This window comes from Pelodiscus sinensis, chromosome 12 (assembly GCF_049634645.1).
Source record: "Pelodiscus sinensis isolate JC-2024 chromosome 12, ASM4963464v1, whole genome shotgun sequence".
In the NCBI taxonomy this organism is placed as follows: domain Eukaryota; kingdom Metazoa; phylum Chordata; order Testudines; family Trionychidae; genus Pelodiscus; species Pelodiscus sinensis.
This window is the reverse complement of record NC_134722.1, coordinates 48,787,603-48,803,506: the sequence shown is the minus strand read 5'-3', so window position 1 is coordinate 48,803,506 and position 15,904 is coordinate 48,787,603. Positions and strand designations below refer to the sequence as shown.

At 56.0% G+C, this 15,904-nt stretch overlaps 1 protein-coding gene across 1 annotated transcript in view; it reads right to left on the bottom strand.

The window, feature by feature from the left end:
• AARS1 (alanyl-tRNA synthetase 1) overlaps positions 1–6,748 on the bottom strand; it is a 31,727-nt gene extending 24,979 nt beyond the window's left edge. The window contains exons 1-2 of the mRNA XM_075940621.1: positions 6,589–6,748; positions 35–198 (exon numbers count right to left, since the gene is read on the bottom strand). Of these exons, the coding sequence (XP_075796736.1) occupies positions 35–178 (144 nt within the window). The 5' untranslated portion in view covers positions 179–198; positions 6,589–6,748. The remainder of the gene's footprint in view (positions 1–34; positions 199–6,588) is intronic.
• Between the last annotated feature and the right edge of the window lie 9,156 nt (positions 6,749–15,904).

The following is a 15,904-nucleotide window of genomic DNA, read 5'->3' as shown; positions in this document are numbered from 1 at the left end:
ACCAAAGCTGTAACAGTCCTAGTGAGAGTCCTACCTGATTCATGCCAGCATTGGCAAAGAGCAGCGTAGGATCATCCAATGGGATAGTAGCAGATGAGTGCACATAGGTGTGCTGGTGCGCTTTGAAGAAGTCAATGAACTTCTGACGGATCTGCCTCGCTGAGAGTGTCTCTTCCATTTTGAGATCACCACGCAAAGCTGGCAAAAGAGAAGGGAATAGAAAGCAGACAGGTGAAGGATACATTCTACTCAGTTAATGGGACGATAACAAATAAGGATCCCAGGAAAGGGGCAAATGGGATGTAACTCACCCAATTCTTTTGCTTGGGTCTAATGAAAATTAGGTTAGAAATTAATATCTGAAAACCTAACTTGTTTTCAAAAGTGATGAGTTTCATTCTGCCATATTGAGCTAAAGGATCACAGATTCTTCAGCTTTTAAGGAAAAGTGAAAGTATCCTCACACTCCTAGCAGCATTCTACACCCCAAAATTATAAATTCTGCAAATGTTGTGTCAAAAATCACGTTTCAATTACTCTAGTAATACATTTCAAAATACCTGTCAGCAAGTATGTCTATTTTTACAGACACACAAAATTTCCACCAGCAGCAGAGAGTTAAAGAAACCCTTCTGATCCCCCCAAAGCACTGGCAGGGGGCAAGGCACCCACACCTCCTCCTCCAGATCCCAGCTGTGGCCTCCTCAGCCTAAATACTTGGACCCCCCAATTCCCAGCTGTGGGGACCTTCCCTCACTCACCTAGACACCTACTCTTTTCTTCCCCAGAACCTTGAGATCCAGAGGACAAAACAGCCTGATGCTTGACAGACTTGCATGGAATTCCCTGTGAGCTATTCTCTTCTTCCCTCAAGGTGTACTGGGAACTGCAGCTGCCTGCAACCCTCTAACTCCCACCTCCTTCCCCCAGCAGTGACTGTCTCAGCTGGGCTCTAGCATCCCTTAGTGGTGGCAAGCAGCAATGCAGGCCATTTTGGGGGTGGCGGGAAGAGATCCTGTGCACACATTAATGTCTGCAAAATTCTGCATTGCGCAGTGGTGCACAATTTCCCCAGGAGTAATCCCCTGAAAATGTGTGTGGTGGATACCAAACAGTTAAGTTAGACTGAGCGTGGCCTACAACAGCTCTCTAGAAGGAGCCCTGAATCACAGACACAAAGGCCTGCAGTACTGAAGAGTCTATGCTGCAGCTCATGAATGCCAGCCAAGGATCACATTGCCTCCCAAACAGAACAGACAGAACATGAGTTTCAAGTAATCGTTGCTTGATTAGCTTTCATTAACGTAAGCAGCTTTTTCCTTATATATACCTTTGCTTCTGGGAGAAATTGGAGAAGGTTCAGAGAAGAGCAACAAAAATGATTAAAGGTCTAGAGAACGTGAGCTATAGGGCAAGGCTGAAACAATTGGGTTTGTTTAGTTTGGAAAAGAGAAGACAGAGGGCACAGGATAGCAGTTTTCAGGTATCTAAAAGGGTGTCACAGGGAGATGGGGGGGGAATTGTTCTCCTTGGCCTCTGATGATAGGACAAGTAGCAATGGGGTTAAGCTGCAGCAAGGGAGCTTTAAGATCAGGGTGGTTAAACACTAGAATAAATTGCCTATGGAGGTTATGGAATCTCCATCACTGGAGATATTTAAGAGCAGGTTAGACAGACACCTGTCAGAGATTATATAGACTATGCTTGGTCCTGCCATGAGGAGAGAGGACTGGACTTGATGATCTCTCGAGGTCCCTTCCAATTCAAGTATTCTATGATTCTGTAACTTCCACTCCAATGAAACAAAAAACAGGACTATGTAGTACTGTAAAGACTAACAAGATGGTTTATTAGGTGATGAGCTTTCGTGGGCCAGACCCACTTCCTCAGATCAAATTGTGGAAGAAAATTGGCACGACCATATATATTATATATATATATATATATATAGTCCTTTGGCCTGACCATATATGCCAAAGGATATATGGTCGTGCCAATTTTCTTCCACTATTTGATCTGAGGAAGTAGGCCTGGCCCATGAAAACTCATCACCTAATAAACCATCTTGTTAGTCTTTACAGTGCTACATAGTCCTGTTTTTTGTTTCAGCTATACCAGACTAACACAGCTACATCTCTATTACTATTCTACTCCAATACAGCTGATGAAGTGGGTTTTACTCACAAAAGCTTATGTCCTAATAAATCTGTTAAGTCTCTAAGGGACTCCTTGTTGTTTTTGCAGATACAGACTAACATAACTACTCCTCTGAGATTACAAATCTGCAGTTAGGGCTGACAATATAGTAATTCACTTAGCAAGAAAAAATAGAACATGCTATTATAATTTAAAAAACCCTAAACACCAAGATGCGAGAATCAGAATCAAGAATCCTGCACAAATCATCACTATCCTGCAGCAACTTGGCAACCAGCCCCTCCCCAGCGAGCACTGGCTGCTTCCCACTGCCTCTCAAAATACAAGCAGACTGGGAAAATGTTGTGGTCCATGAAAGTGTGTATGGGAGGAGCGATAAGCAAGGTCTACTACAGCAGACAGAAGTAGGAAAGGGATCTAGATGGCTCTTTTCTAGTTGCTTTTCCAAAGCCACAGGAGCAGCAGCATGATTGTCAGTGCAACACCTTTAGACAGCCTACACCTATGTCAGTTCCATCATCCAGATCCACAAAAGCCATTAGGCACCTGGCTCCCACCAAAATCGAGAAAGAAGTGTCCTGTTTCACAAACAAAAGACTGAGCAGAGAATCTGCCTCTTCACCATGCAAGTCATTGGGACAGCTGCCTCCCTCTGAGCAAGAGAAGAGACTGGGGCTGCAAGGGAGGGGAAAAAGCAAAATTTAAAAACCACAAAATCATTTTTGAAGTGTACTAAAAACTCTACTGGCATTTTAGCTGTCAGGCCTTTTCCCTTTCTCCAAAGCAGGCATTTTGGCAAGAATCAGAATCATGCATCTGACGAAGTGGGTCTTTGCCCACAAAAGCTTATGCTCCAACACTTTGGTTAGTCTATAAGGTGCCACAGGACTCCTTGCCGCTTCTGCAGATTCAGACTAACATGGTTACCCCTCTGATACTTGACATCTTGGTGACTTGGCCAAAGGTCACATGCAGTGCAGCTGAGCCAAGAATTGAAGCCAGGAGTTCCAACCACAGCATGTCCGGATGGAAAACAGGTTGTGTGTTTTTAAGCAGGGCTAGGATGGTGCAACAAGACTCCAAACCATTACACAGAGGGAACAGGCCCAAAGCACTGGGCTGGCACTGGCTACAGTCGGAAGACAGGATTCCGAGCTGGACAGATCACTGGGCAGACCCAGTATGGCCATTATATTCTTACAAAATGTTCTGAAAACAGGCCCATGGGCCTGACACTGAGCGATCTGGTTTAAAACTGCACTCAGATCCATCTCCAGCATGTCATGGACACATTACCAGAGCCACACCATGCACAACCCTAATACATGCTCGCTGTATGCCAGGAGGGCCTCACACTCGCACTCCACAGCACAACTCCCACCCCACCTCTCCTGCAGGGGGCAGCCCATTCCCACTCCACTGCACGACTCCCCCGCCCTGCCCCTCCTGTGTGGGGCTGCCCCATTCCCACTCCACTGCACGACAACCCCACCCCGCCTCTCCTGCGTGGGGCTCCCCCATTCCCACTCCACTGCACGACTCCCCCACCCCGCCTCTCCTGCGTGGGGCTCCCCCATTCCCACTCCACTGCACGACTCCCCCGCCCCTCCTGCGTGGGGCTCCCCCATTCCCCCCCCACAGCACGACTCCCCCGCCCCGCCCCTCCTGCGTGGGGCTCCCCCATTCCCCCCCCACAGCACGACTCCCCTGCCCCGCCCCTCCTGCGTGGGGCTCCCCATTCCCCCCCCACAGCACGACTCCCCTGCCCCGCCCCTCCTGCGTGGGGCTCCCCCATTCCTCCCCCCACAGCACGACTCCCCTGCCCCGCCCCCCCTGTGTGGGGCTCCCCCATTCCCACTCCACTGCACGATTCCCCCGCCCCGCCCCTCCTGCGTGGGGCTCCCCCATTCCCCCCCCACTGCACGATTCCCCCGCCCCGCCCCTCCTGCGTGGGGCTCCCCCATTCCCCCCCCACTGCACGATTCCCCCGCCCCGCCCCTCCTGCGTGGGGCTCCCCCATTCCCCCCCCACAGCACGACTCCCCCCCCGCCCCTCCTGCGTGGGGCTCCCCCATTCCCACTCCACTGCACGACTCCCCCCCCGCCCCTCCTGCGTGGGGCTCCCCCATTCCCCCCCACAGCACGACAACCCCCCCCGCCCCTCCTGCGTGGGGCTCCCCCATTCCCCCCCCACTGCACGACAACCCCCCCGCCCCTCCTGCGTGGGGCTCCCCCATTCCCCCCCCACTGCACGATTCCCCCCCCGCCCCTCCTGCGTGGGGCTCCCCCATTCCCCCCCCACAGCACGACTCCCCCCCCGCCCCTCCTGCGTGGGGCTCCCCCATTCCCCCCCCACAGCACGACTCCCCCGCCGCCCCTCCTGCGTGGGGCTCCCCCATGCCCCCCCCACAGCACGACTCCCCCGCCGCCCCTCCTGCGTGGGGCTCCCCCATTCCCCCCCCACAGCACGACTCCCCCCCCCCCGCCCCTCCTGCGTGGGGCTCCCCCATTCCCCCCCCACTGCACGACTCCCCCCCCCGCCCCTCCTGCGTGGGGCTCCCCCATTCCCCCCCCACAGCACGACTCCCCTGCCCCGCCCCCCCTGTGTGGGGCTCCCCCGCCCCGCCCACTGCACGACTCCCCCACCCCGCCCCTCCTGCGTGGGGCTCCCCCATTCCCCCCCCACAGCACGACTCCCCCCCCGCCCCTCCTGCGTGGGGCTCCCCCATTCCCCCCCCACAGCACGACTCCCCCCCCGCCCCTCCTGCGTGGGGCTCCCCCATTCCCCCCCCACAGCACGACTCCCCCCCCCGCCCCTCCTGCGTGGGGCTCCCCCATTCCCCCCCCACAGCACGACTCCCCCACCGCCCCTCCTGCGTGGGGCTCCCCCATTCCCCCCCCACAGCACGACTCCCCCGCCGCCCCTCCTGCGTGGGGCTCCCCCATTCCCCCCCCACAGCACGACTCCCCCGCCGCCCCTCCTGCGTGGGGCTCCCCCATTCCCCCCCCACAGCACAACTCCCCCCCCCCGCCCCTCCTGCGTGGGGCTCCCCCATTCCCCCCCCACTGCACGACTCCCCCCCCCGCCCCTCCTGCGTGGGGCTCCCCCATTCCCCCCCCACAGCACGACTCCCCTGCCCCGCCCCCCCTGTGTGGGGCTCCCCCGCCCCGCCCACTGCACGACTCCCCCACCCCGCCCCTCCTGCGTGGGGCTCCCCCATTCCCCCCCCACAGCACGACTCCCCCGCCGCCCCTCCTGCGTGGGGCTCCCCCATTCCCCCCCCACAGCACGACTCCCCCCCCGCCCCTCCTGCGTGGGGCTCCCCCATTCCCCCCCCACAGCACGACTCCCCCCCCGCCCCTCCTGCGTGGGGCTCCCCCATTCCCCCCCCACAGCACGACTCCCCCCCCCGCCCCTCCTGCGTGGGGCTCCCCCATTCCCCCCCACAGCACGACTCCCCCCCGCCCCTCCTGCGTGGGGCTCCCCCATTCCCCCCCCACAGCACGACTCCCCCGCCCCGCCCCTCCTGCGTGGGGCTCCCCCATTCCCCCCCCACAGCACGACTCCCCTGCCCCGCCCCCCCTGTGTGGGGCTCCCCCGCCCCGCCCACTGCACGACTCCCCCACCCCGCCCCTCCTGCGTGGGGCTCCCCCATTCCCCCCCCACAGCACGACTCCCCCCCCGCCCCTCCTGCGTGGGGCTCCCCCATTCCCCCCCCACAGCACGACTCCCCCGCCGCCCCTCCTGCGTGGGGCTCCCCCATTCCCCCCCCACAGCACGACTCCCCCCCCGCCCCTCCTGCGTGGGGCTCCCCCATTCCCCCCCCACAGCACGACTCCCCCCCCCGCCCCTCCTGCGTGGGGCTCCCCCATTCCCCCCCCACAGCACGACTCCCCCCCCCGCCCCTCCTGCGTGGGGCTCCCCCATTCCCCCCCACAGCACGACTCCCCCCCGCCCCTCCTGCGTGGGGCTCCCCCATTCCCCCCCCACAGCACGACTCCCCCCCGCCCCTCCTGCGTGGGGCTCCCCCATTCCCCCCCACAGCACGACTCCCCCCCGCCCCTCCTGCGTGGGGCTCCCCCATTCCCCCCCCACAGCACGACTCCCCCGCCCCGCCCCTCCTGCGTGGGGCTCCCCCATTCCCCCCCACAGCACGACTCCCCCCCGCCCCTCCTGCGTGGGGCTCCCCCATTCCCCCCCACAGCACGACTCCCCCCCGCCCCCCCTGTGTGGGGCTCCCCCATTCCCCCCCCACAGCACGACTCCCCCACCGCCCCTCCTGCGTGGGGCTCCCCCATTCCCCCCCACAGCACGACTCCCCCACCGCCCCTCCTGCGTGGGGCTCCCCCGCCCCGCCCCAGGGCATGCCGGGAGCGATGGGGGGATGCGGCACGAGGCGGCTCAGTACCCCCCCCCTCTGCTGGCCGTTACCTCTCCGGCGCACCGCCACCTGCCGCGACCTTACGCCTCGCGGCGCGCAACCTAACCCCGGCAACTTCCGCCCCGCCCCACGCCAGGCGGCCGGCTGCTGATTGGTCAACGCCTCTGGCCGTCACCGCGCGGCGCGGAGGCGGCTCGCATGTGACGTCAGGCGGCAGGGCCGTGAGGCGGCTGATGCAACGGCCTGTCGGGGAGGGCGGGGCTCGCCGCCGCCATCTTAGCTCCGTCCGGGGCGGGGCGGCCGTTGTCCTCTCCCCGGGGTTTGCGGCGCCACCCATCCCCCAGCCAGGGCGTTCATAACTACACTGAACCAAACCGGCCCTAGAACCGAACCTTGGGGCACTCCTAGGAACCGACCCCCACCCTGACATCGAGCCATTGATCACTGCCCGCCGGGCCCGGCCTTCTAGCCTCTTCCTATCCATCTTACCGTCCATTATCCAATCCACATTCCCTTAACTTGCTGGCAGGAATATTGTGGGAGACCGTATCAAAAGCCTTGCTAAAGTCAAGGTCTATCACATCCACTGACTTCCCCATGTCCACCGAGCCAGTTACCTCATCAGAGAAGCTAATCAGATTGGTCAGGCACGACTTGCCCTTTGTGAATCCATGCTGACTATTCCTGATCACCTTCCCCTCTTCCAAGTGCCTCAATATGGATTCCTTAGGGATCCCTTCCATGATTTTTCCAGGAACCGAGGTAAGACTGACCGGCCTATAGTCCCTGGATCGTCCTTCTTCCCTTTTTTGAAGATGGGCACTACATTTGCCTTTTTCCAGTCATCCAGGATTTCTCCCGATCTCCACGACTTTTCAAAGATAATGGCCAAAGGCTCCACAATGACATTTGCCAACTCCCTCAGTACCCTCGGATGCATTAAGTCCGGACCCATGGATTTGTGTACGTTTAGCTTTTCTAAATAGTTCCTAACCTGTTCTTTACCCACCACGGGCTGTCCATCTTCTTCCCATCTTGCATGTTAGTCCAGGAGCCGACCTTGTCCGTGAATACAGAGGCAAAGAAAGGATTGAGTTCTTCAGCTTTCCCCACATCATGTCACTGGGTTACCTCCTTCATCCAGTAGGGGCTGCACTCCTGCGCCAGAGCCTGGGGGAGGCAAGTGGATTGGGGGGGCCCATCCCCGTGGGGGGACGAGTGGATTCTGGGGGGCCCAGCCCTATGGGGGAGCCAAGTGGATTCTGGGGGTCCAGCCCTGTGGGGGGGACCGAGTAGATTTTGGGGGGACCCAGCCCCGTGGGGGAGGCAAGTGGATTCTGGGGGGACCCAGCCCCATGGGGGGGCCAAGTAGATTCTGGGGGGGCCCAGCCCTGTGGGGGAGCTGAGTGGATTCTGGGGGCCCAACCCCGTGGGGAGGGCTGAGTAGATTCTGGGGGGCCCAGCCCCGTGGGGAGGGCTGAGTAGATTCTGGGGGGCCCAGCCCCATGGGGAGGGCTGAGTAGATTCTGGGGGGCCCATCCCGTGGAGAGCTGAGTAGATTCTGGGGGGGCCTAGCCCTGTGGGGGGGGCGAGTAGATGTGGGGGGGACCAGCCCAGCCCCGTGGTGAGCCGAGTAGATTCTGGGGGGCCCAGCCACATGGGGGGGCCGAGTAGATTCTTGGGGGCCCAGCCCTGTGGGGGAGACCGAGTAGATTCTGCAGGGCCCAGCCTCGTGGGGGGGGCCGAGTAGATTCTGGGGGGCCCAGCCACGTGGGGGGGCCGAGTAGATTCTTGGGGGCCCAGCCCTGTGGGGGAGACCGAGTAGATTCTGCAGGGCCCAGCCTCGTGGGGGGGGCCGAGTAGATTCTGGGGGGCCCAGCCACGTGGGGGGGCCGAGTAGATTCTTGGGGGCCCAGCCCTGTGGGGGAGACCGAGTAGATTCTGCAGGGCCCAGCCTCGTGGGGGGGGCCGAGTAGATTTGGGGGGGGACCAGCCCAGCCCCGTGGTGAGCCGAGTAGATTCTGGGGGGCCCAGCCACGTGGGGGAGACCGAGTAGATTCTGCAGGGCCCAGCCTCGTGGGGGGGGCCGAGTAGATTGGGGGGGGGACCAGCCCAGCGTCGTGGGGAGCCGAGTAGATTCTGGGGGGCCCAGCCACGTGGGGGAGACCGAGTAGATTCTGGGGGGCCCAGCCACGTGGGGGAGACCGAGTAGATTCTGCAGGGCCCAGCCACGTGGGGGAGACCGAGTAGATTCTGGGGGGCCCAGCCACGTGGGGGAGACCGAGTAGATTCTGCAGGGCCCAGCCTCGTGGGGGGGGCCGAGTAGATTTGGGGGGGGACCAGCCCAGCCTCGTGGGGAGCCGAGTAGATTCTGAGGGGCCCAGCCCCTTGAGGGGGTGGTGCGCCAGCAGGCTCCCAGTGCTGGGGGGGGCCTAGCCTCGGGGGCTGCATGCAGATGGGAGGGGTCACTTGGTGGCTCCCGTTCTGTTTTCCAAGGGGGCGGGAATGTCCGGCCCTCGCACTGCTCTACAACATCAACCTTCACTCAAGAAAAGGCCCTTCCCAATGGGATCAGGCGGTTGCTCCACATTTCCAACACCTTTTCCTTTAATCTTTTTGCTTATCCGGACACATTAACTATTACTGACGGCAGCACTGCCAGGATTCCTGAACTCTGGCCTGCGTACCAGACTTGGGCTAGAGTGGGGCTTCCTTCATTGGCATCTCATTAAAATACTCTTTGAACTTGAGCCCAGAATTTTGCAGTCAGGGTGGGGGCGCTCTGCTCAGGCATTTCAGGGACTTCACACAGTATTTGGAAACCAGCTAAGCGCTTGTGGGTGCAATCTGTCTCTGTCTGGAGGACATGCTGGGTCCACATTGGGAACCCAGGAATTTAAAGGATACGGTGGTGGCACGGGGACCTGTTTTCTATCTGTACTAGTGGGTGCATCTGCTCTTTCTCCTTTTCCTCAGTCTCTGGCTTTTAGCCCCATGATTTTCTCATGTCAGTTCACACCCTGTTTATGAGCTCCTTCTTCCAAGGCAGCTGCTGCTGCTGCTTTTTCTTTCAGCTCCACTTCCTTTTCTTTCATTCTCGGTTTCTGATTTCTAAGGTTCGCATTCCTCCCTTTTTCTCCTCTCAGACTTCAATTTGGCCAGCTCTAACTGTGCTTCATTTTTATGTTTTTCTCTTTCTATTTCTCTATCCCAAAAGAAGCAAACAGCCAATAAAGAAATAGTAAGGTCTCTGCTGTTTTCAGCCCCAACACTTGGTTTTCACTTCAAATGACCCACCAGTGCTTAAAGTGCGCATTTCACTGGGAACCATATGCTGTGTGGTTGGGCTGAGGGTCCAATCTGGGCTGTTGAACTGCTGTGTTCCCTTAGTCCCCTAGCCCAGCATGCCTTTGATACTGCTTTGCTGTCAGAACATCCACTCCTACTAGTCTGGTTGCATAGCTTTTAGAATGCAAAATCACTCCCAGCTAAGTACAGTAAACTTCCGATAATCCGGCACCTTTAGGACCCAGGGGGTGCCGGATTATCAAATATGCCGGACTATCGGAAGGAGGGGCTGTGACGTAGCGAGGGTACTTGCTGGGCTGTGGTGACCTCTGCTGTCTGGAGCAAGACCCAGCAGGGAAAACCTCACTATGCAAAGGTGATGCCAAACCTGTTGAACCAGATACCCCCCATGGAGAGGAACAAAGGAAGGGGGAATGCTGCCCTGGCTGGGGGGCAGGGCTGGAAGAGAGTGAGTTTAGTTGAGGGCTGGGAGCATGGAGGAGACAGCCTAGGGAAAGGGGCTGGAGTTTAGGGGCCCAGTCTCCCCCATCTCAAGGGGGCCTGAGGCATCCTAGCCCAGCTCTGTGACCAGATTCCATCTGTGCTGTGCTGTATCCTGGAGAGGCAATAAACTTCCTCTATTCCACCAGCTGGTGCAGTCTGTTTGTGCCATTTCGGGGTGCAGGAGACGGGGGACCCCCAACGTGCCGTCACAGGGGCTATGAGAGGTGTGGGGTGATGCCACCCCAGACCTCTCATAGCCCCCTCTTCCGATAGTCCGGCTCTGCCCCAGGAGTCCCTGATTCAGCCGCTGCTGGTCAGTTTCAGCAGCGGCTGAATCGGGACGCCTGCAGCAGAGCAGCTGGAGTGCTACCAGGACCGTTGGTGCTGCGAGACCAACCTGGCAGCACCCCAGCTGCTCTTGGGGACGCCTGGGGCAGAGCAGCTGGGGGGCTGCTGGGTTGGGTCCCACAGCGCTGAGGAGCGGCGCTACTGGACCAACCCAGCAGCACCCCAGCTGCTCTATCCCAGGTGTCCCCAAGTCAGCCGCTGCTGAAACTGATCAGTGGCTGACTCCAGGAAGCCCGAGGCAGAGCTGCTCTGCCCCGGGCTTCCTGGAGTCAGCTGCTGGTCAGTTTCAACAGCGGCTGAATCTGGACGCCTGGGACAGAGCAGCTGGGGCGCTGCTGGGTTGGTCCCTGCAGCGCTGCACCTCGGCGCTGCGGGGACCAACCTGGCAGCACCCCAGCTGCTCTGTCCCAGGTGTCCCCAAGTCAGCTGCTGCTGAAACTGATCAGGGGCTGATTCCAGGAAGCTGGGGCAGAGCAGCTCTGCCTCGGGCTTCCTGGAGTCAGTCGCTGGTCAGTTTCAGCAGCAGCTGAATCGGGGACAGCTGGGGTGCTGCTGGGTTGGTCCCACAGCCCCGAGGGGCAGCGCTACAGGACCTACCCGGCAGCACTCCAGCTGCTCTGCCCCAGGCTTCCCCGATTCAGCCGCTGGTCAGTTTTAGCAGTGGCTGAATCGGGGAAGCCGGAGACAGAGCAGCTCCAATGGTCCGGCTGCCCGGAGCACTTCCGGGTTCCTGATGGTGCTGGACCATCAGGAGTGCCGGACCATCGGAGTTTTACTGTATATGAGCATGCTGACTAGTCACTCACAAATTACATAGAGGGCAACACATGCAATGCTCTTAGTTAAATTAGCTGATTAAGAGATACTAAACCATGCTTATAAATTAGTCCTTTTAAGAGAAGGAATATATTACAAGCAAAAATTCTATCAGACTTCACCATTTTCACCGTAATTTTTCACTATGTACACATTCTTGTCTCCTCTTAGAAAAAAATGCCTTCAGAGTAGTGCATTAGACCCATGGTGTCCAACCAGTTCTGAAGCAGTAACCACTATAGCAGAAGCAAAATGCAGGACAATGTAGCACTTTAAAGACTAACAAGATGGTTTATTAGATGATGAGCTTTCGTGGGCCAGACCCACTTCCTCAGATTTTTGATCTGAGGAAGTGGGTCTGGCCCACGAAAGCTCATCATCTAATAAACCATCTTGTTAGTCTTTAAAGTGCTACATGGTCCTGCATTTTGCTTCAACTACCCCAGACTAACACGGCTACATTTCTATCACTATAGCAGCTACTGCTATAGCAAACTAGCCACGTTATTCTGAAAATGTAAATAATTTTGTGAAACTCTCCAAACATTGTCTTTTAATGTCAACAGAATGCTTCAACGTATGTTTTAATCAACAGAAATCAACACGTTTCACAGAAATTCAATCAATTGGACACTTGACAATTTTGTGTCACTGCTAAACCTCTGAACTTAGGCAAAAACTTTTCACTAAGAGCACACCTACACTTGGCCTCCATATTTTCATCCAGTGACCATGACCAGTACTTCAACTTGATGTAGGTCATGAGAGAAAATGATGCTTCACAAAGCGATGTTGAACCAAACATGGAAAAAAGTTTGGTAACTGCAGTTTTCAAAATAGCAAACTGACTGTTGCAAAAGTGTATCCCAGATTGTCAAAACCGATTCTTTTTTTGACTGATCGAGCGAGCTTTGAAGTGTGAGCATATCTTTTTCAAACAAATGTTTGTCCAGGCCAAGGAAATTGACAAGGTCTCAAGAATTAGCAATGTCGAACTGAAATACCAACTGTGACAGTGCGTTGGGGGTCCCCCGTCTCCTGCACCCCGAAATGGCACAAACAGACTGCACCAGCCGGTGGAATAGAGGAAGTTTATTGCCTCTCCAGGATAAAGCACAGCACAGATGTAATCTGGTCACAGAGCTGGGCTAGGATGCCTCAGGCCCCCTTGAGTTGGGGGGAGACTGGGCCCCTAAACTCCAGCCCCTCTCCCTAGGCTGTCTCCTCCATGCTCACAGACAGCAACTAACTAACCCTCTTCCAGCCCTGCCCCCCAGCCAGGGCAGCATTCCATCTTCCTTTGTTCCTCTCCATGGGGGGTGTCTGGCCATTCTGGTTTGCATAGTGACTCATCCTGTTTTGCTGGGTCGTGGTACCCACGGCAGCCAGTGGGGGTTACCCCAGAGCCAGCAGCATAGAAACCAGCCAGGTACCCCCACTACGTTACACCAACATGAAGCTTTCAAAATCTGCAAAACACTGGCTGAATTTCATTAAATCATCTCACATAACACTGACAATCAAGGTCATCATGCTCAAATTCACTATTTCCGGCAATTTTCTGCAAATTTGGGAAGTGGGTGAATTCTCCTGCCTTCATTTGAATAGCTGTAGCGCTGGGCCTGTGTTTAGGGTTTTCTGATCCGGGCTTCATTTTTTGATTTTTGTAAATAGTTCTGTCCTTGTGGGATTTATCACAGCTAGTTGATACGCTGTCAGTAACTAAGCAACTGCACAGTCTGTGCAAACAACGTTCAGAAGCGGGTTGCAGTAGGAGTGAAAGCCACGTGCTTGGTGAGGTCATGAATAATCAGAGCAGTAGCCACACAACAACACCCCCGGGTTTTGTCACCAGCCTCCAGTGGACCTGCAGTCCCATAGGCAGATGGAGCCACCCTAGTCCCAGCTGGGCAGAAGCAGCTGGCTAGTGGATTAACCCAATCTTCCTCAACAGCCACTGATGCCACCCCTTCCTCCCTTTTCTCAGCCCCCCACGCTGGGAAGGGGTTCCTGCTGTGGCCACCGCTTCCTCCCTAAAGGCAACCCATGCAGAGAAGGGGTGGAGGAGGGCTTCCCTTCCCTCCCACTCTTGCAAGGGATTCCTGCCCCCCCCCCCTTTCAGGTCCCGCATGCCTCCTTAACTGTTAAGGCTCCAGTCTGCGATACTGTTCCCTGCTGCAGCCAGCCTATTCAGGGAAGGGAGGGGAGAAGTTGGTCCCACTGTGCCCGCCCCATGCAGGGAAGGGCCTCAGGGGCTTCCCTTCCCTCTCACTCCGGGAACAGAATCCCCCCTCCCCCGGTCCCGCACGCAGGTTCACTGCAAAAGGAGTTTTGCTGACAGCCTCTGCAGCTGCCTGAGCCTGCTCTGGCCTCTTTTCCACTGCTGTTTCTCAGGAGAGCAACCAGAGGTATCTGGCTGCACTGCAAGGGAGGCTGGGGTTAGTTTTTAAAGTGGCCCCAGGGACTCCCCCTTCCCCTCAGGATTTCACAGCTGCAGGACCCAGAAGCTGGATTTGTTTGGCAGTCCGGATCTGGCCCATAGGCCAGAGGTTCCCCACCACTGTTGTAAGGTATAATTTAAAAAGTTAAAATCTGCTCAATGTGTATATTCTATGTGTGTGCACCATTCCTGTCTTTGAAGTTAGAAATGTGAAGCATAAGCCTGGTTCACTAATTGAGACATGCTGAGTAAGGGCTTTTAGCAGGACTCAAGGAACTTAATGGCCCAATACTCAGGACAGTGATCTGTGAATAGTCTTGTTTTTCCCCCTGAAGCCTCCTGCTACGGGACAAGCCCAAGAAAGAAACCAACAGAACACCACAGGCCATCACCTACAGTCCCCAGCTAAAACCTCTCCAACGCATCATTAGTGATCTACAACCCATCCTGGACAATGATCCCTCGCTTTCACAGGCCTTGGGAGGTAGGCCGGTCCTTGCCCACAGACAACCCGCCAACCTGAAGCATATTCTCACCAGCAACTACACACCGCACCATAATAACTCGAACTCAGGAACCAATCCATACAACAAACCTCGATGCCAACTCTGCCCACATATATACTCCAGCAACACCATCACAGGACCTAACCAGATCAGCCATACTGTCACTGGTACGTTCTCCTGCACATCTACTAATGTAATATATGCCATCATGTGCCAACAATGCCCCACTGCTATATACATTGGCCAAACTGGACAGTCCCTACGTAAAAGATCTGATATTAGGAATGGCAACATACAAAAACCTGTAGAGGAACACTTCAATCTTCCTGGACACACAATTGCAGATCTAAAAGTAGCCATCCTGCAGCAAAAAAACTTCAGGACCAGACTTCAAAGAGAAACTGCTGAGCTACAGTTCATCTTTAGTTTGACACAATCAACTCTGGATTAAACAAAGACTCTGAATGGCTTGCTAACTACAAAAGCAGCTTCTGCTCTCTTGGAATTCACACCTCCAGATCAGCTGCTAGAAGTGGGCCTCATCCTCCCTGATTGGATCCACCTTGTCATCTCCAGCCTGATCCTGGCCTGCATATTTATACCTGCCTCTGGAAATTTCCACTACATGCATCTGATGAAGTGGGTCTTTGCCCATGAAAGCTTATGCTCCTACACTTCAGTTAGTCTATAAGGTGCCACAGGACTCCTCGTCGCTTTTGCAGATTCAGACTAACACGGCTACCCCTCTGATACTTGTTTTTCCTGTTGGCCCTTATGGTTGGTCCTGCCAAGCTATGTAGCCAGGTCTCATAGACTCATAGACTTTAAGGTCAGAAGAGACTGTTATGATCATCTAGTCTGACCCCCTGCACAGTGCAGGCCACAGAATCTCACCCACCCCTCCTAGAATAATCCTCTCACCTAGATCTCAAGCAAAATGCAGGACTATGTAGCACTTTAAAGACTAACAAGATGGTTTATTAGGTGATGAGCTTTTGTGGGCCAGACCCACTTCCTCAGATCAAATAGTGGAAGAAAATAGTCACAACCATATATACCAAAGGATACAATTGGTATATATGGTATATATGGTTGTGACTATTTTCTTCCACTGTTTGATCTGAGGAAGTGGGTCTGGCCCACGAAAGCTCATCATCTAATAAACCATCTTGTTAGTCTTTAAAGTGCTACATGGTCCTGCATTTTGCTTCAGCTACACCAGACTAACATAGCTACATTTCTATCACCTATATCTCAGATATTGAAGCCTTCAAATACTTTGAAGGTCACCTGATGCTACAAGGCTGTACTTTGCCACTGAAAGTGTGAAAAGTTTAAACTGACCAGAAAGGATTCCCGCCTTTGGAAAATTATATAAATGAGGGAAACCAAACAGTTGGGGTGTTGGCCAGATGCCAGCACACCTCTGCTTACCACCCAAGATGCCTGCTGGAAACATGAGGG